The sequence below is a fragment of the Microtus pennsylvanicus genome, chromosome 9 (genome assembly GCF_037038515.1).
Source record: "Microtus pennsylvanicus isolate mMicPen1 chromosome 9, mMicPen1.hap1, whole genome shotgun sequence".
Taxonomy (NCBI): Eukaryota; Metazoa; Chordata; class Mammalia; order Rodentia; family Cricetidae; genus Microtus; species Microtus pennsylvanicus.
In genome coordinates this window covers 81,060,543-81,086,570 of record NC_134587.1, presented here as the reverse complement: position 1 = coordinate 81,086,570, position 26,028 = coordinate 81,060,543, and the positions used below count along the sequence as shown (strand labels likewise).

Sequence of the window (26,028 nt, the reverse complement as noted above, 5' to 3'; positions counted from 1 at the left end):
AAGTAAATCTCGCCTCATACACAGGAAACAACTCAAAACGCATTAAGAGAAAGCTTGAAACTGGAAAATGCTTAGGAAATGAAAGGAGAAGGCATTCATGGCTTTGTCGCTGGTCGTGGTTTCTTGGCTTGATACTAGAAACACGAGATGAGCAAACCTGGACAAGTGAGACGATACCAAACGCAAACCTCTGCAGAGCATGGGGACAGACAGACAGAGAGACAGACAGCTGCATGGTTGGTGGCCTGCAAGACGGAAGGGACTGCCTGCAAGCCATATGCCCAATGAGGGCTGCTCTACCAAAGTGAAATGCGGCATCATCCCCAGTAACTTGGATGTAAGAACAGCTTGAATGTCTGTGTAGGGAAAAAGTATGTACTATGTCCGTACAATGGAATCCTCTTCACAGTACCTGCAAAGGAAATGATGCTGAGGAGAGATGGCTTGGTGTGGGTATCAGGACTTGTCCTGTGAGCATCTGTAATCTGAGCACTCAAATGGGGAGATGGGAAGCGACACAGAAGAATCTCTGCAAACGCGTGGCTCAGGTAGCCTGGCCCACACAGCAGAAAGAAAAAACCTAACAACGGATGTCAGAGACTGACCCTTGAGGGTTGTCCTTTGCCCTTGCCGTGCACACCGTGGCCCGTGCATCATTCCTAGGCACCAATGCGCAGGCATAGAGTGCACAAAGGAGAGGGGGAACCTTGCTGACTTTGCTCACATTCAGTGTCTAAAGTAGTCAGCATCGTAGCAGGAGAAAGGCTTTCTGGGCACCGGAAGGTGCTCGCCGAGAAATGGGAAGTTGCTGTTAGATTCGGTTATGAAAGGTCAAGATATTGTTACAGCACTGTTACAACGCATGTAGCTGTGGCATAGTTAACAGGAACATGCGTTTAACATTTGTGGAGGGTAGAGTGTGTGTTCTTGCTACAGTGATAGAAGATGAACACAAAAAGCTTAGACTGGGAAAAATATGTACAGCTAAGAAACAAAGAGGAATGTTAACTAGGAACTGTGCACTTTCCGCTTGGCCTGTTTTTTTCTTTATGCGATTATCTATGGATGACGAATAAAGAATAGGATGCACCCACTGCACAGGAGTGTAGATTTAGGAGTCGTTGCATAGAGCACAGCCTGAGGGCATACATGACCAGAATGCACCTAGGATGAGACTCTCTTATTTCTTGCTTTTCGGGATTCTTTAAAATGGGGGGGGGGTGGAGGTGGGGAGGAATGAAGTCTAGGGAGATGGCTCAGCAGTTAAGAGATTTGCTGTTCAAAAAATAAAGCCCCCCCCCCCGAAACAAGCCCAAAACCCCACCACCACCAACAAAAGTCAACTAAAGTTTAATCCTTATAAATTGTCCCATCTTTAAGTACCAAACTTTGCTTTTCCTGTCGTCTTGGCTGAGCTTTTTGCTGATCCTCTAAAACTACAAAATAACACCCGGCATCTTTTTTTCTTTGCACTTATGTTAGCTGGCCACCAGGGGGCAGGTGGCGTTTGGGAAAGAATTGAAACTGAGCAGTTTGAGGCTTGTTATAAGCAAGCTTGGACTCTTCGTGTGCAGGCATTTTATATGGGGGCATTTTACAAACAGCTACATTTGACTTGGGTTTTCCTTTCCAGTGACATTATTTCTTTTATTTCAGGTTCTTGCTGCTTTTAGGGGGGAAGGGCTAATAGTTCATATGTGAGAGAGAGCTTAATGCTAGTGTAGTTAAAGTCCTTTTGTCCTATTTTATGTGTCTAGGTGTTTTGCTTGCACGCATGACTGTGCACCAGATGCATGAATGATGTCTGAAAAATGCCAGAGAAGGCCTTGGATCCCTTGGAACTGGAGTTACATTTCTGAGCTACTGTGTGGGTGCTGGGAACTGAACATGGGTCCTTTGGAGGAACAGCCATTTCTCCAGCTTCTTCTTAAAATAAAACGTTTAATGAATATAACTGACGAGTGGGTTGCTTACGTCTTCCTTTGGGTGGTGTAAGCTAATGGATTTTCCTTTGACAGGACAATTTAGAGTTACTGTTAACAACCTCCCCTAAACTAAACCTACCCAGAGACAAAACCCCCACACCCTTGACTATATGGATGGTGTTATATCTATTTGTAATAATAATATTTTATTTATCATTCAGTTTATAATTTTGATGATCACTGATATCCTGGGTTTTTGAAACACGTTTTTTGATAGCACAATGATAGCAGTTTTTTAAAATAATTCAGAATTTGGGGAAAAGGTTTAGAATTTTTAAAAATAATAACCTGTGATATAATACAGGAAAATGCCAATTAAAGGTCTGGTTCTTTGACTCTTAAGTCCTTGGTGATTGGTTCTTCTGTTGCCATGGATGTGGTTCACTTAGGAGATTGATGGGGTGTAGGGGTGTAGGTGTGTTCATTCATCCCCACTGGGGGTTACTGGTTTTGCTGATGTCCTCAGACATGATGGGGTGTAGGGGTGTTCATTCATCCCCACAGGGACCCTCTGGGGATTACTGGTTTTGCTGACGTCCTCTGACATTATGGTGTGTAGGTGTGTTCATTCATCCCCACTGGGGGTTACTGGTTTTGCTGATGTCCTCAGACATGATAGGGTGTAGGTGTGTTCATTCATCCCCACAGGGACCCTCTGGGGGTTACTGGTTTTGCTGATGTCCTCTGACATGAAGGATGTAGGTGTGTTCATCCATCCCCACAATGACCCTCTGGGGGTTACTGGTTTTGCTGATGTCCTCCGACATGATGGGGTGTAGGTGTGTTCATCCATCCCCACAATGACCGGGGGTTACTGGTTTTGCTGATGTCCTCAGACATGATGGGGTGTGGTACAAGTGAGGAGAATGAGTCTCGCTAGTCTCCTTTCCCTCTTGTCCTCTGTCGTCTTCAACTCCCGGATGCTGTGTAGGAAGGGCTTTTGAAAGGATAATTGCTTCTTGTCAGTTTCAACAGCATTTAATGAGTGGCTTAGGGTTTAAGTTTTCTGTCTTATTTACTTATTCTTAGGAACAGACCTGGTACAGAAACCGCACTAACCTTTCACGTTTCATGAGGTCCTTAACCCGTGAGAACTAGAGCTTCCGCTTTGACAACCTGTCACTGCCTAACAAGGCAGGTTCTTTGTGAAAGATTGGAGGTGGCTGTTGCTTGGAGGTTTTGGTTTGTTTGCTTGCTTTTAATCCAAGCAATCAGGTTTACATATAACTCTAATAGGTAAAATACCTGGAAAATGCACTGCACAGCAGTGATAATGTGAACCTGTGCCATTAAGAAAGTTGAGTCAGTTCAGATTGCTTTAGTGAACATCTTATTCTTTTGCCTAGTAATAAACAGACGTTAGGCATACAAGGCAGTTAATTTCCCTTAACCCTGCTCCAAGAGTGGCTGGATCTGCGACATGATTGGCTGTTACATAAAGCTCCTGAGACCACCCACTTTCTCCTCCCCTTTCCCATCCCTGAAGGGAACCACAACAACCCATGGCATGTACAGTGTGATGTAACTCAGGCTGCTTGCTTCCGGACCTGCTCCTCGCAGCTCTTGCTCAGACGCAGGGCATTGTTTTTAGCTACATCTAAGAGTGCAAACGGAAGCCTGGAGCCCCGGGATAACTAGCTCTGGCTTTCTTTTTCCTCTGGGTGGCTTGACCTGAGCAATGTAGGCTTGTTTTTCTTTGGCTGTATCTCTTGGCCTGGGAGAGTCCTGAGTTAGAAAGAAGACAGCATGTGATGGTCCCTGGAACCTGCGTCCCCTGCGAAGTCCCCCCACTCGCTCCGAAGACATGTTGTTGTCTCCCAAGTTCTCCTTGTCCACCATCCACGTCCGCCTCACTGCCAAAGGACTGCTGCGAAACCTCCGGCTTCCTTCGGGGCTCAGGAAAAGCACTGTCATTTTCCACACAGGTTGGTCGTGCACAGATCCACTGCTCAGAGCTGCGTAGGGGAGGGACGTGCTGATGAGCCCGAGAATGCTTCTCAGATTTCTATGGAGACAGATAATTGGTGAGAAAGCTCGCAGTAGTGAGAGGCTTAACAAACAATGAGCTGTTTTCTCCTGTGTTGAGTGGGAGGGTACTTCTGTGGAGTGGAGGCAGCTGTAGGCTTGTTTGTGTTTATGGATGCAGGATGGTTGCCTTGGAACTTTCTGGGTGCTCTTCTCTGCCACCAAATCTGTAAAGACCAACACCTGTTAATTCACGTCTTCAAATGAGGTTTGGAAATAGGGTATGTGTGCAAATGAAGGTGATTTCTCTTTGCACCAAGGAGATGGATGGCTGTGGTTTTATTTTGCCATTTTTTTTTTTCACTGACAGAAAAAGAGCTCCACATTGCAAACATCCTTAAAACCATGATGCTTGTGGAGGGTCAATAAGCAAACCACACATTTAGTTTTCCGGTCTTCCTTGTCAAAGCAAATGTGGGCATAGAATATTGCCCCCGATGCTTGTGTTGGCAGCTGCTTTTCACTCTTCTGTGCCCGATGGAAATCTCAGTGCCTCCCTTCAGGCGTATGTAAAGCTGTATGTAAAGCCTGTGTTCAGACGGCACTGCCTGCTGGTGCTGCCTCTCACTTTGGCTAACGGTTGCAATTGTGGCAAATTAAGTTGATTTCATTCTGTAATGGCTGAAGTGTTCTTATAGTTTGTTGCGGCTGCTGCTCTAACAGGCTTGCCTCATGGGCATGTGGATGCATGATTTTTCCGTGCCATGTGTGTGTTTCCTGTGTTCCTCTTGTTTTTCTGTTGGCTCATTGCCGCCCCTGGTGATTGCTTTCTGCTGGCTGCTTTTCGTTTTCCCAGAGGCATTTGCCTTCTCTGGGGGATAATCTTGATTTTTTTTTTTTCCTAGCATCCCTTCCTTGTTTCATAACTCCCCTTGACCTGACATTTGGTTGGCTGGCCTTTCCTTCTAGCTCTGATGGCTGAAGGTAACGGAAGGAAGCTGGAGTCAGCTGTGGCTCCTTTCTCAGCCCAGATACCACTGTAATTCCTTCAGCCCTAAAACTAAAGTGGTGGGGACCACGGGTTGAGCTTCGTGTCTGCTGAGGCCTTGACTTCAGTTCCCTGTACCCCCAAAATAAGACAAATGCATAAAGTGAAAAATACAAGTGTGCTTTAGTAATGTTATTTATTTTTATGCCATATATTCTCATCCTGTTCGTTCCTCTCCCTCCCCCAGCTCTTCCCAGCTCCTCCCCTCTTCCCTACCTACACAAACAAGTATGCTTTAGATTAACAATATTTTCTATGGTCCAAAATAGCCCTAAGTAATTTTAATACTTGTTAAAGTAATATAGACCCCCTGCTCTAAGTTATAAAGACAGCCAGGGAGCAGGGGGTGATATGCTTTAAATACATAATGCACATGTATGAAATTACTAAAGAATAAATTTTCATAGTAATAGAAAAGAGAGTCTTTGGGGTGCTGTATCATCATAATGTGCCACTTCCTGCCCTTCCCCAGAGCTCTCACTGTCATGGTTTCTTATTTTCCCCATAGTGCTTTAACCAGACACAAAGGTATGGATGTCTTTCATAGCCTCTTTTGTTATTCAGAATGGGAAGCTTGGTAAATGTTCTTTTGCTGGCCTTTGTAAGGGTAATATACGAGTCTGATGTTGATCTACTTAGTTCTTTCGTGTGTGTGTGTGTGTGTGTGTGTGTGTGTGTGTGTGTGTGTGTGTGAGAGAGAGAGAGAGAGAGAGAGAGAGAGAGAGAGAGAGAGAGAGAGAGAGAGAGAGAGAGAGAGAGAGTGGCGCTGGGGATGGGACTGTGTCTTGTACCTGCTTAGCTGCCACTGAGCCACACGCCCAGGCTTTTCCCCACTCTTGATAGTCGAGAAACATTCCATTGCTGGAGTGAACAAAGGTTCATTTATTCCAGTAGCTTTAGGATTGTTTGTAGCAGACAGCTTGAGCAAAAGGCACGAGGCCTTAATCACCAGAGTTTAGTGAATAGTGGTGTTTCAGTCACGTCTCATTTTCTGAATTTATACCAGAATTTTAAAATTCATTGGCTGAATGTCATAATTTTTAGACCCAGAAGGCATGTATCACTGAACAAGCCCACCTTATTTTACACCAGTATGTCTGGGGCCCAGATACATGTAAGCACTGACTTGTTTATATTCTTAGTGAAGGAAGTGTACCATTGGTTGCCTTAGCGAGGGGGTCATCTGGAGCCTAGAGTACCGGGGCAAGATGGCGTTGGTTTTGCCTGTAACTGTGGGTATGATTATCTGGGCTTTCACACTCTGCTGTCCACATGTTCTGCTTTCCAAGTCTCTGGGCCTCAAACGCCATGAACTTGCTAGCTTTGGGCTTTTAAACTCTGAGCGTCCTATGGCACCACCCTTGGAAACTAACCTTAGCTCACCACCACCCGAATCCGGCTCATCCTCTTGGCTTATTTCTCTGAATGACATCATGTTTCTTACTGGCCATCACCGTTGACTCATCTTGTTATTCATCCTCTGTCGTCCTCAACAATTGGTTATAAAAATTTAAGACCCCACCCTTGGAGTCCCTGCTTGTTTTCACTCTGGCCGTCTTCCTTCAGGCGCTTAGGATGAAGTTTGCTCTTTCGGTGGTGGTGGGGAGCGCCTGGGAATTGAACTTAGGACTGCGTGCATCCTAAGCAACGGTTTCACCATTGAACTACATCTGCAAGCCTGCTCTTATTGGTAACAGTAACAAAATACTGACCATGTCCCATCAGTGCAGCTAGCCTCTGATAGAACTTTCTGGAGGGCTTCATATTTGCCCTGTGCCACCAGCTTTCCCCTGATTCTAACCTGCTTTTGTGAGTGCAAGATTAAATCGTTCATGTCACATATGAGTATCTGTTGGGCCTGTGCCATATGCCAGGTACAAGGCTTGGTGCTGAGAAAATATCCTGGACTAGGTCCCACACAGCCCTTTGTCTTCCTCTAACCCATAATTGGATAGGAGACCAGGTAATCATGTAGGGTGTGGCCTGGGCCCTCAGGTGGTTCTCGGCAGGTTCTTGTTACCTTTATCCAGGTGTTCCAGGAGTGTCTTTTACGTCAGCTCTTAGGATAAGTGGAACTAGCTGAGAAATAAATAAAACATGCTTCAGGCAGAGAAAAATCGTGTTGAAAGCCTCGAGAGGTGAGAAAGCAGGTGGCTCCTGCAAAGAAAGAACTGCAATATTTCTGAGCAAACAGTGAGGAGAGAGAGAGAGGCTGGGAACAAAGCCCTGGTCAAAGCCTGGGACAAGTGCACAGGGCACTAGGCGTCGTGGTGAGCTGGTATTGACCACATGTGCCACTAAATTAGGGATGGCATTTTTTTTTTTCTGTAAATAAGGGCTGGGAGAGAAAGCCACTCTGGCAGGGATCTTGTGCGATGCTGGAAAAAGATGCCAAACATGGATGAAGACTCGGGATGAGGAAGGAACCCTGAAAGTCTGGAATGACCTCATGATAGTCCCAAGTTTCTGTCAAGAGTATTTCTTGGCAAAGTATTAAGCTAAGTTAAGTGTATTTTGGGTTTTTAATCACAGTACACTGGTCCTAATTTCATGATGGCTCACAATAAGGGAAATACATTTTTTAGTATAAATATTCCTTGCCTCTCAGTTCAGTTTTTCTTCCAAGCAGAAGTATTAATTATTTAGATTGTATTGCTTGATCCTCAAATACTTAATGTTCTCTTTGTCGCAAGGGAAGGCAGTTAATCACACTAATAATTTTGTTTTATTTTCGCCGGGCTAATGAACTGAAAAATGATTGCTGTGGTGTTCTGTAGCAATTTCCTCCGAGTTAAAATATTCCATCCAGTGGGGGAAGCTCTTTAAGACCCAGGAAGTCCCTAAAACTGACCAGATGCACTAGGTTTCTCCCTCCTTGAGTTAACAGAAGTAGTAAGGACTCTGCAGATGCTCTCAGATCAGCCAAGCTGCCTGGAAGAGGCAGAAGCAGCTGAGCTGAATGACCTAGCAGAGACTCTCTCCCACCTACTGAGCTGCCTGCTGGTTAGGCAAGGAGCAGCTGGTTCCCCGCTGTTATCACCCCTGCTGGAGTGGCTTATGGTGATGCAACTGTCTTTGAGTCATTTGTGGCCCTGTAAGCAACCCCTCTCACCCTTACTCCTCTAAGTAACCTCAGCGAAACCCCATGGGTTCACTGAGTTGTACTTTGGTGGCACTCTTACTTGGATCTGTGCTTGGGGCATGCCCTATCTGGAGTAAGGAGATACACTGTTCATGTCTCCCCGGGAATAATATCCTATGACATGCAGGCAGCTCTGGGGATGTGGTTGTTGCTAGAATGTTTGCCCGATGTGCAAAGGCCTGATGTGGATCCCGGTGCTGGAGCAGGGGTGGGGTGGGCATAGCTAGCAATGGAAGTCCTAGGGGAGAACAAAACAGTATTAGTATAAAATATGTATTTACTTGAGGCAGTACGAAAGTGAACAATTTTAGTTACACAGCATGTGAATGAAATCTGTTAAATTACAGTGAAATTCATCAAATTATGTCCTTGTATTGGATGTTCGCATTGAACAACTTTTTTTAGAATTGTTCCAAGCATGAAAACCAGACAGTTGAGGAAGTGATGTACCTCCCCCCATAGGTGGAGACTGACTGCTCGTTCCTTTCAGGGCTGCCCAGACCTGAAATAAATCACACAGAAACCATGTTAATTGCAATACTGTTTGGCCAATAGCTTAAGCGGATTCCTAGCTAGCTCTTACATCTTAAATTAACCCATTTCTGTCCATCCGTGTATCACCACATGGTTGTGGCCCACCAGTAAGGTTCCATCTGGCATCTGTCTCCAGCAGTGGCTACATAGCTTCTCTCTGACTCCACCTACTCTATATCTTTCCCAGCCTGGCTATATTCTGTTAAGCCATTGGTTGAAAGCAGCTTCTTTATTAACCAATGGCAATAAAACATATAAACAGCATACAGACGGGAATCCCATATCACTCCCCTGAGAAGGAGCTATGTTTGCTGTGCATGGCTCTGGTGTCTCTGCTGTGTCCTCTGTCTCTTTCCTTATGGGTGCCTTTCTCAGGCAGCAAGCAAAGGAAATGCAGAAAGAGGGGGTTCCAGATTCCTGAAGCCAAGCTCTTGAGCTAGATCTCGGTTACATAACTATTCTACCTGAAAGAGAACTGAGAAATGGAGTGTTTGGTTCTCTGGTCACTTATGAATGAAGGAAAGAATTCACAAATGGAATCTACAACAGACCTTACTGGTTTTTGATTCTGAAATAATACAAATAGGTTCAGGTGTTGATTAAGTATTTGTAATAATCCCACTTGTTTTAGTTTGCTTTTCTGTTTTTATAATAGAAATCTGACCAAAACCACCCTTGGGAGGAAATGATTTATTGGTTTACAAGTTATAGTTCACCACCAAGAGAAGTCAAGGGAGGAACCTGGAGTTAAGAACTGAAACAGAGACCAGGGAGGAACACAGCAGGGGAATTACAAACTCAAGATCATCTTTGAATATATAGAGAATTCTATGTTTAAGCTATTGTTTCCTGACATAAGTGATAATTTAAAAATTTTTGATAAGGTTTCACAGATTACCATCACTGCTAAATTGATAAAACCAGATTGTGTCCATAGTCCTGTGTGTTGGGGGCAGTCTCCAGGCAATCTTTAGGCTTGATTGCACCTTGAGAGAATTACATGGCAGGTGATTAATCGGAAGAACAGGTGTGTTTAGGACAGACTAATTTTGGAAATTTGGGAGCAGAGTGTGAGAGAAGGTTCTAACACCTTCCCCACAAGCCACTCCATGCTCCTCTCCTTCTGCCCTTGCCCCCATTCTGCCTGTCAATCTGACAGTTCCCAGCCAGATGCCTGACTTTAATGGTTGTCTCTTGCTCTGACTGTGTGGGTCTCTTGCTCTGCCTTGTAAAACCATTCTTTCCTGCTTGTCCTCACTGTCATGGACCGGGGATTTGTTGTTCTTAGGTGTCCCTCCTGGCCTCTCTGCCTCTCTGGCGTTGCCCCTTTAGGTCTTCCTCCCCTTCACAGCATTGTTTTCTGTTTCCTACATGAGTAAAGTCTTGCACCATGCACATGCCCTCACTTCTGTTTATATTCCCAGCAGCTTCATTTTACTTTGGTTGGGACTGATAATTGTGTCGAGCTGCACAGGCCTTGGGGGCTTCAAGTCATGCCTTTGTGTCTGTTTTCTGGCTCTATTTTCAGTTTCTGGCTACCTCCTTCACTTATCTGTCTGCTTCATGGACAGATTTGGTTAATACTCTGCCCCTGCACCTAGGACATTCTTTTTTTTTAAAAAAAAATTTATTTATTATATATACAATATTCTGTCTCTGTGTATGTCTGCAGGCCAGAAAAGGGCACCAGACCTCATTACAGATGGTTGTGAGCCACCATGTGGTTGCTGGGAATTGAACTCAGGACTTTTGGAAGAGCAGGCAATGCTCTTAACCTCTGAGCCATCTCTCCAGCCCCTCACCTAGGCCATTCTTAACATGCACTCCCACCCCACTGTGTGTACATGATTCCAGCATCTGATTATCATATCATATCATATCATATCATATCATATCATATCATATCATATCATATATCATATGTCATATATCATACTTTCAAGACTGGTGACATACTTCTGTCTGTTGCACAAATTTCTTAAAAACCAGGACCAGTTTGTTAGGATGCATTCCATAGACAGCTATAGAATGAACAGTATGGTTTATCTGGATGCTCATCTATATTAAAAAACATATTTTTCATTGATTCTCATTATAATACTCTAGTTTCATGGAGTGTTGCCTGACAAAAATCCCATCAAATGCCAAGGAGACACCAACTGCAAAAACAAATACTTGGTATTCCTGTTGGAACTTTCAGATGTGGGATTGAGAAAAGTGTGGAAAGATGGGAATTGTCTGACTGTCTAGCCTCACAGGGGTTCAGGCTGTCTTCCTGCATGCCAGAGCAGGGCTATCCTGAAATGATCCCTGCTGGGTCCCCAGTACCTCCCTTCCCCCATCCCTGGTTACCCCGTTATAGTGGATGGTAATGAGTAGTAGTGAGTGGGCCAACGCTTACGGAAAAATAGATTCATCCATAGGTGGTTTTTGTGCTTCATGGAACTCTGGACACTTTTTTATGGGCCTTTTCTCTGAGATTTAACAACTTGGTAATCAAGTTTAGATTCTATAAATGGGTGGCTTGTTTGGCCAGAAGGCAGATTTTTCCTCAACTTGTTCTGTGTCATGGTTAGGCTTTGAGTCTGGATTTAAGCCCCTCAAAAGGTGTTTAATTAATGAGATGGGCATCCAACTAATGGAGCAACTTATTTTTCTGTGAGATGATAAATTAAACCTTTGGACTAGTTATTTAGCTGTTTTTCAAGTGAGCAGACTTTTTTTAAAATTCTTTCTCATTTTTTTCCTTTTCTTGAAAATAGATTCTTTGCTCATACAATATATACTGATTATAATTCTCTCCACCTCCACAGTCCTCCCCCACTTTTCCCCCACTTCCCTTCCCCTCTGGATCCACTCCATTTCCATCTCTTATTAGAAAAGAATAGGCTTCTAAGAGATAACAACAAACGTGACTGAACAAAATAGAATAAGATGAAGTGAAAACATATTAAGTTGGACACAGCAACCCAACAGGAGGAAAAGAGTCCCAAGAGCAGGCACAAGAGTCACAGACCCACTCATTCTCACAGTCAGGACTCCCACAAAAATACTGAGTTGATTGTAATAATATTAAACACAAAGGACCTAATGTAGACCCATGTAGGTCCCAGGCTTGCTACTTTAATCTCTATGAGCTCATATGTATCTTCCTTAGTTGATTCAGAGGGTCTTGTTCTCCTGGTATCTTCCATCCCCTCTGGCTCTTAAAATCCTTCTGCCTCCTCTTCCTTGGTGGTGGGGAGTTCCCTGATCTCTGAGAGAAGGGATTTGGTGGAGCCCTCCCATTTAGACTCTCTCTCTCTGTGCAGTGTCTGACTGTGTGTGTCTCTCTCTGTGCAGTGTCTGACTGTGTGTCTCTGCATATGTTCTATTTCTCCTGCCAGAGAAAGCCTCTCTAATGACTGGATCAGACACTGATCTATAAATATAGCAGAATATCAGTAGGAGTCATTTTCTTGATACTTTTTTTTTTTTAAAGATCAGCCATGTTTGGTTTTACCCTAGGTCTCTGGACTATCTAGTCTTTGGTTCTTGGTTGCCCAGGCAGCACCAGGCATGGATTCCCTCTCCTGGAGTGGAATTAGATATCAAATTAGATATTGGTTGGCTACTCCCCAAAGTTCTATGCCACCATTGTCCTAACGTATTTTGCAGGTGGAACAGATGGTAGGTCAAAGGTTGTTCATGTTTCCCTTTCTACAGCCTGCAGAGTACCTTTCCACACCAAAGACATTGGGAATTAGGGATGAATGCTCCCTATGGTCTTAGCAATTTCTATGGGACCTTCATAGTCAACAGCTCAACTGAATGCAACCTAGTCCCACACTGGCAGCCTCGCCTAGTGACAAGCAGTGACCTGCTGGGACTCCATATCCTCTATTATTAAAAGTCCTCATTAGGAGCGCCTTCACATGGTCCAGGAAGCTCCCAGATGTCCCCCAATTCCAGCCATCTCTCCCTATATTCTTTTCCTCCACCCCATCTCCCCCTACCTGATCCCCACTCTACCATCCCCACCTGTCCCCAGTCTGCCCATAAAATCTTTTTCCCCTTCTCGGGGGAATTCATATACCTCCCCCCCCAACCTCTTCTATTTACCTATCCTCTCTGATTTTACAGATTGCAGCTTCATTTTGTTTATTTAATAACTAATATCCATATTTATCTTTCTGGTCTGAGTTACCTCACTCAGGATGATTTTTTTTCTTTTGATTTTCGAGACAGGGTTTCTCCGTAGCTTTTTGGTTCCTGTCCTGGAACTAGCTCTTGTAGACCAGGCTGGCCTCGAACTCACAGAGATCTGCCTGCCTCTGCCTCCTGAGTGCTGGGATTAAAGGCGTGCACCACCACCACCCGGCAGGATGATTTTTTTCCCTAGTTTTCATTAGCTTGCAATTTTTTTTCCTTTTGAGAATTTTATTTTTGGCTGTTTTGTTTTTCTAGACAGGGTTTCTAGACAGTCCTGGCTGTCTTGGAACTCGCTCTGTAGACTAGGCTGGCCTTGAACTCACCCTTCTGCCTCTGTCTCCAGAGTTCTGGGATTAAAGGTGTATGCCCCCACTGCCCTTTATTTTTTAATCTTTTAAATTTTTATTAGATGTATTATGTGTGTGTGTGTGTGTGTGTGTGTGTGTGTGTGTACCATGTATGTCTATTGCCCATACAGGTCATAAGAGGGTGTTCGATGCCCTGGAAATAGATGGTTGTGAGTCACCATATGTAGCCTGCAAATTTTATGTTATATTTTTAAAGTAGCTGAGTAATGTACCACATTTTGTTTATACATTCTTCTGCTGAGGGGCATCTAGGTTATGTCCAGTTTCTGGCTATTAGGAATAAAGGCACAATGAACATGGATGAGCAAGTGTTCTTGTGGTAGGATGAGGAGTTCTTTGGGTATATGCCCAAGAGTGGTCTTGTTGGATCTTGAGGTAGATCAAGTTCCAACTTTCTGTAAACAGCCGTATTGATTTCCACTGTGACTGTACAAGTGTGCAGTCCCACCAGCAATGAAGGGGAGTGTTCTCCTTGCTCCACGTCATCACCGCATGAGCACCTCCTTATGTTTTTGATGTTAGTTATTCTGGCAGGTCTAAGATGGAATCTCAAAGTACATTTGATTTGCATTTCCCTGATGGCTAAGGATATTGAACATTTCTTGAAGTCTTTCTCAGCTGTTTTGAATTTCCTCTATTGAGAATTCTGTTTCGATTGATGCCCCATTTTCAAATTGGATTATTTGTTTTTTTGATATCTAGTTTCTTGAGCTCTTTATTTTTATATTAGCCCTCTATTGCATGCTGAGTTGCTAAAAAAAAAAAAAAATGTCCCGTTTTGTAGGCTGGTGCCTTGAATGATGGTGTCCTTGCCTTACAGAAACTTTTCAGTTTCATGAGGCCCCATCTATTAATTATTGATATTAGTGCCTACATTATTAGTGTTGAGAAAGTTGTCCCCTGTGCCAATGCTATTCCCCACTTTCTCTTCTATGTGTATGTGAATATGTATACACACACACACACACATATACACACATATACATATAATATCTGGTTTATGTTGAAGTCTTTGATCCACTTGGACTTGAATTTTGTGCATGGGGATAGATATGAATCTATTTTCATTCTTCTACATGCACACATTCCGCTTGACAGCACCATTTGTTGACGATGCTGTCTCTTTTTCAGTGTGTACTTCTGGCTTCCTTACCAAAAATCAGGTGCTTGCGGACTAATGTCTGATTCTTCAATTCGACTCCATTGATCAATGTGTTCTTTTTTCATGCCAATACCATGAGTGTTTTTCTTTTAAACTATAATGCTGTGATACAACTCGAAATTAGGAATGGTGAAACCTTCAGCGGTTCTTTAATAGTGCGGGATTGTTTTGACTATCCCGTGTTTTTTTGCTTTTCTACCTGAAGTTGAGAATTGTCCTTTCAAGAACTGTAAAGAATTGTGCTGGGATTTTGATGGGGATTGTGTTGAATATGTAGATTGCTTCTGGTAAGATGGCCATGTTCACAATGCTAATTCTGTTAATCCATGAGCATGAGATATCTTTTCATCTTCTGATATCTTCAGTTTCTTTCTTCAAAGACTTGAAGTTTTTATCATGCAAGTTTTTTGACTTGAGTTGGTTAGAGTTACCCCCAAGATATTTTATATTATTTGAGGCTATTGTGAAGGGTGTTGGTACAAGTGTGTGCACAAACAGTTTTGTTTTGCAGTTCGTGTTTTCCCATACTGAATCCATTGTAATATGAGTCAGAAGTGGCAGTAATATTGCTTTGTTGATAATATTAAGGTTTCAGATTAAAATAATTCATTGAACTCAGATCATGTTCTTTTAATAGATTCATAGATATAATAAGCAAAATAGTTTATCTTTTTAAATACAGCCTTATTATCAAAACAGTAACATCCTCGTCCTGATAAAACATGTAAGGGCATTTAAGGATAGGTGGTCACAGTATGCTTCATAGTATGTTAAATTTATCATATTACAATAAGTTCATGTAAATAATAAATCCCACAAGACTCAAGGGAAACCCTTGGCTTTCTGTGTTATGAAGTAACCCATTTATATGAGCCTCGGGGCTTTGAGCATCACTGAAGAATTTTTTTCTTCCTCTCTGATCCTTAATTGAACCAGGAATGGGGACAGGGAGAGATGTGTGAACTGGGTCATTGACTGCCATGTAGGATTGTTGTCCTAAGGGAGCATAGTATGTGGAGCAAAGATTGAGGTCACAGTGTGCTTGTCCAGCCCCAGGTATAGGGTACCCTGCCCAATGGAAGGTGTGTACCCTAGAAAAACAATGTCGATGTGTCATTTCCTCCTTGACTGTCAATTTGTTCCAGTCCTTAACAAACCCTATGTTTAAATTCTTGCCTAGATTGCTCTAGGAAAGATTCTGAGTAGATTGTATTTTCTTGCATGCTAAGCGTTGAGTAAAGACTTAAGTGCTCAGAATTTCCTTTAACCATTTTTTGAACATCATTTTCTTTATTTCTCAATTTATTTAATATATTCAGATTTCTGTAGATAAGTTACCCTGTCACTTCTGGCGCTAGAGGTAGGGGTGTTCCCATTAAGTATAAGAACTGTTTTTTGAGCCCCCAGCACTCAGATGAGAATCTGGCGCAGCTGTGCCTGCCTGTAACCCCAACATGGGTAGGGCAGTGGGGAAAGGGAAATCCTAAGAGCTCAATGGCCATCCAGCCTAGCTGAGCCCTCAAGCATCAGGTTGAGTGAGAAGACCCAGTCTCAAGGAGATAAAGTTGATGTCCTGCTCTGGCCCCCATAAGCCTGTGCATGGCTACACAAACCAGCAAACACGGGTATACACGTATATGTCCACACAGCACAGGAGCGAAGTACATCTTTTTTAAAAAGGCAGAAAGTATGAAAATGCTTTAAAACTTATTGTCTGGCTTCTAATCCCTAGCCCAAGAAGGTAAACATTGTTAGTTTTACATGTACTCTGCTGTATTTTCACCATGCAGTTTATACGTCTCCAAGAATCCTACAGAATATTTTGTCTAAAACGTTAGGTAGAAGGTTAGCCTCAGGCTGGGGTTGTAGCTTGTGGTAGGGTCCTGGGTGTGCCTAAAGCCCCAGGCTGATCCCCGACATTGTGGAAAAAACTGGGGAGCAGGTGAGAGCCACCCCTCAAACTCTGTAATTATGATCTGATAGTTTCAGTAGTCTGGTAAGGTTATTGCATGTATTTTGTTCCTGTGTTTTAATAAGTTACATTGATATCCAGTCTAATTTCTAGAGTGTGAGGGGTCACAGAGCCTGTGTTGTTTGGCCTGGATTCTGAACGGATCTATCTCAGAGAGTCTGTTTACAGTCTGCTCTGGCCTTTCCTATGTAGGTACCAGAAAGATCAAAGAAAAAATAAGAGAGGGGGGTATCCTTGGGTAGCACCTGCCCATAGCTCGGGAGGTAATGCAGAGGACCACTTGAGCCCAGGAATTTGAAGCTAGCCTGGGCTACAGAGAGATTGAGGTTTGAAGAGGAGAACAGAGAACTCTCTTAACAGTAAAACCCTGCCATTGTTCTTAGCTAGTGGGCTCCAGGTTCCTGGGAGAGTGTAAGCTGAAATAAACCCTTTCCTCCCCAAGTTGCTTTGGTCATGATATTTCATCATAGTAATAGTAGCTCTCAAAGGCAAACATTGAGGAATTGATATACAGAACATGTTGATACGCCATTTAGATTTTTGTCATTAATATAGTAAGGGATTAATTATTTTTCTGTACTATTTGATTACGGCACTATCAAACTGGCTGTTTCCTCATCTAGGGAAGTGGCAATTAGTGATAAGCAATTTAAAAACTAAATTCACTAAAGTATGCTGGATCTTTCCCCATCTCCAGGCATTGTAAGACACAGTGGGGATTTGTTTTACCATGTAAAGCAGCCACAGGAAGTGAGGGCCCCTTTATCTGATTGATACTAAAATATTATTTAGAATGTAACTTGATATTTAAATATTATTCTGAGTGTAACCAAGAATCACTGACTCTTGGAACACAATCCAGATGTGTCTTTACTTTCCTTCCAGCTCTCCTGGATGGTAGTTTGTGACTCCCTAAAAAATGAGAGGAAAGAGTTGCAGCTTCAAAAGTCCCGTCAAATTCGTCACACCAGAAGGGGGACGGCGCCACAGGGACTGCACGTCATAATAAGGAAAATTGATTTTACTCTTTCTGGTTTCATGTGCCTTCCTTTTATATTTAGATTTGTTTTGATTGTCGAGACTGTTTATTTCCAGACACCAAGCAGTATTGTTTCCTGTTTTATCCAGAGCAACTTAAAGTCTGGCATGCTTCCAAAACTGAGCGAGATTTTCATTTAGAAAAGTATTTCCCAGAGCTCAGCATGGGAAGTGAGCAGGGTCTCCAAATGGTATCGTAGATGGAGGTGCTCGGGATAAAGTTCTCCTTCACCCACTATTACAACTTGGGGAACATTAAGTCTGCACTTACTGTAAAATGAAGCAATGTATCCAGGCATAGAGTGCTCTTCAACAGTGACCTCAGTGGGGCGAAGGGAGATCTTCAGTGTATGTGCCGCTTTATTAATTAGCTCAGTGACACGTCTGTCTGCAACGAAGACCATGGCAGTGACAGGACAGACAGCCAGGAAGCAGCATCTGAGACCTGTGATGGGAAGCGGGAGGGGACTGCTGGGAGAGTGGGAGGGGTTTGGGGGCTGGGAGGAGGACCAACAGGAAACAAACTGTGAAGAAGTTTTTACAAATGAAAAGGAATTATCTATGAAAATACTATAATGAAACCTATTACTTTGTATACCAATTAAAATGAAACAAATTTACTCATTTATTTGGAGACAATGTCTCGCTGTGTATCCCCAGTTGGCTAGACCCCTAGACCAGGTTGTCCTGGAACTCAGAGATCCCACTGCCTCTGCATCCCAACTGCTGGGATTAAAGGAGTGTGCCATCACATCAGTATAACAAGTCTTGAAAAAGGAAACTGTAAGAGCAAAGAAGAGCTTCTCAAGTTTAATAATTTGAATTTTCCTTTGTGCTTATGCCAGAAGTAGTTGTTGCTATTGGATTTCTTTTTTAAAAATCTCTCCTTTTTGATTATACCCTTTCACCTTTTGTTTATAAGCAAAAGGGGTTTAAAACTACATCTTTAATTTGTAGCATACTAATGTCTAGTTCATCCTCTCTCTCTCTCTCTCTCTCTCTCTCTCTCTCTCTCTCTCTCTCTCTCTCTCTCTCTCTCACACACACACACACACACACACACACACACTAAATCAACCTCTCTGATAAACAGATAAACATAGGTGCAGATATTCCCAATAAAATACTGGCAAACTGAATTTAAGATCGTATCAAAAAGACCATTCAACCTGATCAAGCTGACTTCACTCCAGAGCTTTAGGGATGTCTCAACCTACAAGAATCAATAAATATAATTCATCACATAAATAAATTCAAAAGACAGAAATCACAAGACCACCCCCAATTGACACAGAAAAGGCCGGCATAGAAAAGGCCTTTGGCTGTCAGATTTCTTTGTCAATTTTACTGGAAAATTTAAAGCCATGCCGTTGAGTTGGAGAGATGGCGCAGCAGATAATAAATGTGCTTGCTGTGCCAGCCTGGGAACCTGAGTTTGATCTGGGGACCCAGAGTCAAAGAGAAGCAGCTCTGGGAAGTTGTCCTCTGACTGCCTCTGGAATTCACTGGTGTTCAGATATCCACGCTTACACACCCGTACCTCACAAACACACAATTGTAAAAAGCCATGAAATAATTGTTATGCCCCCAATTTTTTATGTTTCTGAGTTGCTTGCTACATGTGTTTGATTCATATGCGTAATTCTCGGTTCCACGTGAATCTTCACAGTCATGAATTCCAGCCACCCTGATCCCAATCAATTGCAGTCTGCTTCCATGTGTATTTCCCAAAGCAAACATGGTTCAAAAGCTTTCATGTCGGCGCAGTTAGCTGCCTGTGAACCCGTGTGGCGGTGATTGTAAAATTTACCAGCGCACATCTTTGTGCTTTCATTTCTTCCTCTTGCAGTTGAGAAAGGCCGGCAGAAGAATCCCAGAAGCCTGTGCATCCAGACCCAGACGGCCCCGGATGTGCTGTCCTCCGAAAGAGCACTTGAGTTGGCACAATACAAAGCAAAATGTGAAAACCAAAGCGGATTCATCCTACACCTCAAGCAGCTTCTTTCCTGCGGCAATACCAAGTTTGAAGCATTAACGGTTGTGATCCAGCACCTCCTGTCCGAGGTAAGGATGTAAAACCCGCGGGCGTGGGGAAAGGTTGCCCAACTCGTGCTTGTCCTACAGATATGTCTGAGTTAATGATTGGAGGACCAGGGCACCATCTCTCTAGCACCGTCTGTCTCTCTGTCTCCGTGTGCGTGCGTGTGCGCGCGTGCACATACTTGTGCCCGCTCATGTTTATGGTATGTACATACAAATAGAGACTAGAGAATGACCTCATTTATTCCCTGGGAGTCATCTTTTTTTTTTAAACTGTTGTGAAGTGTTTAAACTTTCCCACTTTCAATATTTATTTATTTATTTATTTATTTATTTATTTATTTATTTATTTATTTATTTATTTATTATGGACACAATATTCTGTCTGTATGCCCGAAGGCCAGAAGAGGGCGCTAGACCTCTTTATAGATGGTTGTGAGCCACCATGTGGTTGTTGGGAATTGAACTCAGGACCTTTGGAAGAGCAGGCAATGCTCTTAACCACTGAGCCATCTTCTTTGAGGCAGGGTTTTTCACTGGCACAAAACTCACCAAGTTGGGCAGTTGGCTCACAAGCAAGGCCCGGGGATTGGTCTGTCTCCACTTCCCCACCAATCCAGTACTAGAAACTAAGCCTGGCTTTTTGTTTTGTTTTCGAGACAGGGGTTCTCTTTGTAGCTGGAATTTGCTCTGCAGGTTGGGTTGGCCTTGAACTCTCAGAGATTCTCCTGAATGCTGGGATTAAAGGATTGTGCCACTACCACCTACCATGCCCTTTTAAAACTGAGGGCCCTAGAGATGAAACTCAGAACTTTGTTCTTATAAAGCTGACTGAGCTATCTCCAGAACTGAAACTATACATTCATCACTTAATACTTGTATCAGTCTTTAGAATTTGGGATTACAATAATGTTGTGTTATCACCCCTCCTTCCTTCTGCCTGCACATGTGGTGTGTAAGCAGTATAAGCATGTGGACATATGGGTGCAGGCACCCATGTGTGCAAAAGCAAGAATGGTCCTCTGTTGCTCTCCTTACTTTTTGAGATAAAGTTTCCCACTGAATCTGAAGCTGGAAGTTTCGGCCAGGCTGGTTTGCTGGTGGATCCACCTGTCTCCATCTCCCCAGGCTGAAGTTACATGCATGGACTACCATACCTGGCTTTTTAAATGCGTATTGAGGATTTGAACTCAGGTCCTCTTGCTTTCACAGCAAGCCCTCCTAACCACTGAGCCATCTCCTGAGCCTGCTAATATTTCCCTTCCAGAGTCTCTTAATTGGAAAGACAGTAGAGAAAAGATAATTGCCTGTAAAATATATATCTATATCTATATATCTATATCTATACACACACACACATACATACATACACACATATGTCTCACTAGATTCTAATAGCATTAAAGTTTCATTCCACTTACTTTTTTGGGTCTAATTATATACAGCTTTCCCATTTAGTTAATACTTTGGAAAATGAGATTTCTCTTCTTCCCAAGGTCATCTGTTTAGACCCGACTGATCACTGGGTTCCAGTAGCACCTCTCTGTTTCCACCCTTCTCTCCGCAGTCCATCCCACGCACTGCTAACTCTGCAGAGCACTCAGTGCTGCTGAGGTTACCCGAGTGGTTCTTCACTGCCCACAGAGGGTCTGATGTGGGCACCTCTGTTTTCACCCTTCTCTCTGCAGTCCATTCCATGCATTGCTAACTGGGCAGAGCACTCCACCCTGCTGACGGCCCTCTAGTGGCTCTCCAAGACTCTCGGGAGGGTAGTGTGTGTCTGTGAAATGATCATTATGAGTTAATCATTATGAGTTAAGAATTGGTGGGAACTACACATGGTACTTAAAGACTTAGAAAAAGAGCATATGGATATATTATTGGTATTTTTTATTGATTAGATTGAAATGGGATGGTATATGTTTGAGCTGAGTAAAAGAACTACTAAAATTAACTTTTTAAAAAATGCACCTAAAAAAATGCACCTACTAGGAAATTATTAAATTATGTATGCTTGTCAGGAATGATTCTGATTTATTAGCTATACAATTCTATAATTTGACACTGGTGCCCTTTTGCATGGAACTCTCACCGCCCAACTGCTCGGTTGTGTATTAGGGAGATGAAGGAAAACAAGATAGTTAATATTTTTGAATAATACCTGGCACTTATCTTCTTAAATGCTCACCCAGACTATAGTAAAAGGGAATTGTAGAAATAAGAAAATCAAGGCACAGAACTCAGAAACTCCAGACAGCTAGCAGGGTTGATCCCGGCTGCTGCTCTCCTAGGATCCCTGCACAATCAGATCTTTGTACGTGAGCATCGTTCTTCACGACCTGCACGCAGTGTACACGTACTGATTCTACAGACAAAGTCAAATACTAGTTAAGAAGACAACCCTGCCTTCATTGCTCCTCCATGGGCAAAGGTCCAGGAATGTACTTGAAGGAAGCAGGAATCTGCCATCTTTCTGTCTTCATCTCTAAGGGCCCCTTCTGGCAGAAGCATCCTAAGGAATACACAAATGTGCTGTTAAGAAGAGTCTTTTTGGCCCAGATGAAGTTGGCCCCTAAACAGAAGTCATGTAGTTTCATCAGGTGCTCGTTGAGGAAAGAATAGATGGAGCCCTGAATTTAAATGGCTGTGGATTTAGTCCGTTGAGCGATGCTTTCTTAGTCCACAGCATGGACATACTCTTAATGAGTTTCAAGAACCCTTTTTTTAAAGTTCTCATACATGACCATGATTACTTGACCCCACTATTACTGTATGAGCCAGAACGTCATGGCAGGAAGCAAAAGATGTAGCACGTGACTCATGCCATGGGAGACAAGAGGAGAGAAAGATCATCATGGTAGGGAGTGATGGAACACATAGCTCACGCCATGGGAGACAAGAGTACAGAAGGAACAGTACAGTAGGAAGTGATGGAGCATGTGACTCATGCCGTGGGAGACAAGAGGAGGTAAAGATACAGGAAGAGACCAGGCACAACGTAACATCTTTAACACCCTGCTTTAAGTAGCTTACTTCCTCCAACCAGCAGGTGCCACCCCCTCATAGCCCACTCAACTCTGCATTCATCTGTGCAATAGAAATAGCCCGCTGATGAAGTTCGCATCCTCACGATCCAGTCATCTCTCAACAGCACCAGCTTGATGCGGTGGTCAAACCTTTAGAGCTTGAGTGTGTAGGGGGATGCTTCTGTCCAAACCACAGCTGAGCCGCTCTGTATCAGTGATTCTGCTGAATCAAACCCAGGGACCCTTCCCGGGTCTTCTACCTCTACCTCTGCCCACCCTCTACTCCAGGAACTTATACTTCTTTCCTCACTCTGTGCTTGTTTCTGCTTTTTATGCATATTTTATTTTATGTGTTTGTTACATGTACATCTGTGTTACTTAGTTGCAGTTTCCATGGAAGCCAGAAGAAGGCGTCAGATCCTTGGGAACTGGAATTGCAGACAGTTGAAAGCTGCTATATGGCTGCTAGAAATTGAACCTGGGTCCTCTGGAAGAGCAGCCAGTGCCCTTAGCCACTGAGTTATTTCTCCAGTCCGTTTTTGGTTTTATAAGATAGAGGTTCCTAGAGCAGGGTCTGCCTCCAGTTCTTTCTTTGTAAAACCACCCCAAGAATTGCAATAGACAGAACATACCCGAGTGGACAAAGTGGAGGGAGAAGATGGGGGACCCCAGATATATCGTACAAGATGCACATGTGAGCCCTATGCAAATGTTCTTCACTCCTTTGTTGGACAATCAGTGATTCTCACTGGTTGCCTAATGTGTATAAGGCACTATTACGAAACAGTTGAAAGGGAAAGACGGGAAAAGTTAAGCAACTGAAATTCTCTTAACCCTTTCCTTTCGTACCTATTATTGAAACATTTGGACACTGACAGCCAGCATTGGTGATAGTAACCTCAGAGTCTTCATTAAAGGGTTGCTAGGCAGAGTTCTTGGTAAGGTAAAACAAGACCCAAATAGTTTGTTTGCAAATAGAATCTAATTTAGGCTAGCACCTTTAAAAAAGAAAAAAAATGGGAAAAGAGGAGGGGTTAAGTGTTGCTAACAATCTGATTCGTCTCAGATTTAAAGGATAAAGAAAGGTGTCCACAGTGATAAAAGCACTGGAGGAAATCACACGTAGCCACGTCCGAACTGTCTGAGGCAGCTCTTTCCTGTAAAATTCCCTGTGCTCTTGAGGTTAGTTGGTAGCTAGCAGAGTTCAGGCACACCAGTGGACGCCAGCCAGCTACTAAGTGCTTGCGTCCCAGTGACCGCAATTAAATTATGGAGAATCCCATTTTTTTCCCTTAGAGCGCTTCATATATTTAATGCATGAGTACGAAAGCGTCTTCATGTGGAGTCCCCACCTTGCTCCCCAGTCGCACTGTGTGTTGGGGGAGGGGCCCGCATGGTATATAGCACAGAGATAATCAAATGAACCTCTTGTCTGGACTATGAGTGGTTTATCATCTATGACAGAGACACTAACCTAAGCCACTGAAGAAATCAGTCTGTCTCTAACGGGCAGAATGCATTTTATCATCTGCGAGTAACAAGTACATTTAAAGGGCAAGCAACCCAAACGGTCATGCAGACTCTAACAGTACATCGGTTACGGTATGAGCTCGACGGTATGCATTTTGAGTAGATCCTATTTAACATCCCCAGTTTCCCATGGTCCTGTGCTGTTTCCCCTCAGATGATGTCATTTGGTTAATGACCAAAGAATTGGTCTTGGATGTTTCCCCGCTAAGTTCCAAGCTCCTGGAAGGCAGTAGCTATCTATGTCTCAATTTTCTTACATATTATGTGGTGTATGATATGAAATGTTCTTAGTTGATAGCTGAGCAATAGCTTAGAATTCACAAAGATAAACATCCTTTTGGGGCATTTGGGGGAGGAGATGGTGCATCTGACATTTAACTTTCCAGAAAGTGTATAAGATGTATCAGGTTAAGAAAGCCAGGCATCCAAAGAGGGTAGCATCGACAGGATCTTGGAGGACGGCTAGTTTTTCACTTACATAGATGAGCTTGGGATGGTGAGCAGGAGCTGGACAATTCCAGTCCCTCATTCAGACACTATCCCTGAGCTCAGCTTCCGGTCCAAGTATTGTGTTTGTAATACGCTCTACAGAAGGCTTCTGTGAGCTCTAGGGAGTTTATACACGTGGGAAATAATAGCCCTCTAGGGGTAAAGAAACCCATCCCTTCCATGGTTCAGTACCGGGCTCTCATGAACCAGGGCTAGAGCAGAGATGACAGAGCAAAATTCAGAGGGTTAGAAACCTGTTGTGTAGGAAGAGTAGTTTGACTGCCTCCTTCCACACCCCCCCCCCATCTCTGGTCAATGAGGCAGGGTGACAAATGACCTTGATATCCTCTTGCTGTTTAGAGCTGGCAGAGGTCTGAGGACAGTTAAAGGCAGTGGATAGGAGAGATGTCTAATGACCCCAAAACTCCACTAATAAGGTAACGGCCCTTGTGTGTGTGTGTGGAAGCGCTTGTGGCGTTTCCACAGTTCTCCAAAGAGAAGCATCTCTAGCGTTAGCCTTTGCCATCGCCCCCTTCTGTTTGCGACTTGACTGTTGTGGGAAAGGGGACCCTGAAGCAAGTTCCCAGGTTCAGATCTGCTTGTCTAATAAAGCTGTCCTCTGCTTTTCCTTGACTCCAGTGACAAACCTACCATTTACCTGGTGTGTGAATAAAATTAAGGCTTGACTCGAAAGTGCTAGAAAAGTCCAGGTGTGGTGGCACATTCCTACAATCCCAGAACTCGGGAGGTGAGGGCAGAGGGAAGCAAGCATGGGGTCAGTAGTGAGGGAAGAAAAGAGAAGAGCAATGTATCTGTGGGTTAGTCTATTGTCCTCAAACTTTCACTTTTGCATTAGAAAAGCAATTGTTTATTATTTTTTAAATTTGAAGTTCTTGATTGGTTTCAGCACAGCTTAAACTGTTAAAAACCTTTTAGGATTCTATCAAGCATCACTGTGTAAATATACTGGTGGGAAAATGTACTTTAAAATTTCCGGTCACTGTTAGCCATCCATAAGGAAAGAGACTGAGGGACTAGTATGATAAAAGCGATCAAATATGTGTGATCTCCAGCTCCCAGGTCAGCGCTTCCGGTCTCTAAAACATCAATGGGCTGCACTCTGCTGGAGTGTCATCTGAAATCCTAAATCACAACAGGCCCCCCTGATTGCCCTTCGCCTAGTTCATCATGCCTTTAGTATACGGGTTTTGAAGAACAAATTTCCCTTTTCTATTAGTAAGCGTGATAATCTAATGACCTCAATTAGAGATGGAGTTAAAAAGGCCCACACATCTAAAAATAGCTCCATTATCCGCGCGGAGAGGGTCCCGTTTCTGTTCCCTCCGCCCCGGCTGATATTAAGTAAGTGGCGATCGATCAGGGAAATGTCTGGCTCCCATTTCTCATAAATTGAAGGGCTGTGGCTTTAAGTAATCGCGGGCAGCCTGTGCCAGAGGCAGGAGCTGCAGTATCAGCTTCTGTGGGGGGAGAGAGAGAGAGAGAAAGAGAGGAGTCTGAGGCAGTAACCTGCAGGACGC

At 43.4% G+C, this 26,028-nt stretch overlaps 1 protein-coding gene across 6 annotated transcripts in view; it reads left to right on the top strand.

The window, feature by feature from the left end:
* Mtus1 (microtubule associated scaffold protein 1) overlaps nucleotides 1–26,028 on the top strand; it is a 127,640-nt gene that overhangs the window by 74,764 nt on the left and 26,848 nt on the right. For 5 of the 6 annotated variants that reach the window (XM_075986575.1, XM_075986577.1, XM_075986574.1 and 2 more), the window contains one exon: nucleotides 19,255–19,469. In XM_075986575.1, coding sequence (XP_075842690.1) covers nucleotides 19,255–19,469 — 215 coding nt within the window. Of the gene's footprint in view, nucleotides 1–3,477; nucleotides 3,911–19,254; nucleotides 19,470–26,028 lie in introns of those variants that run through there. The other variant, XM_075986579.1, reaches the window with a different exon arrangement.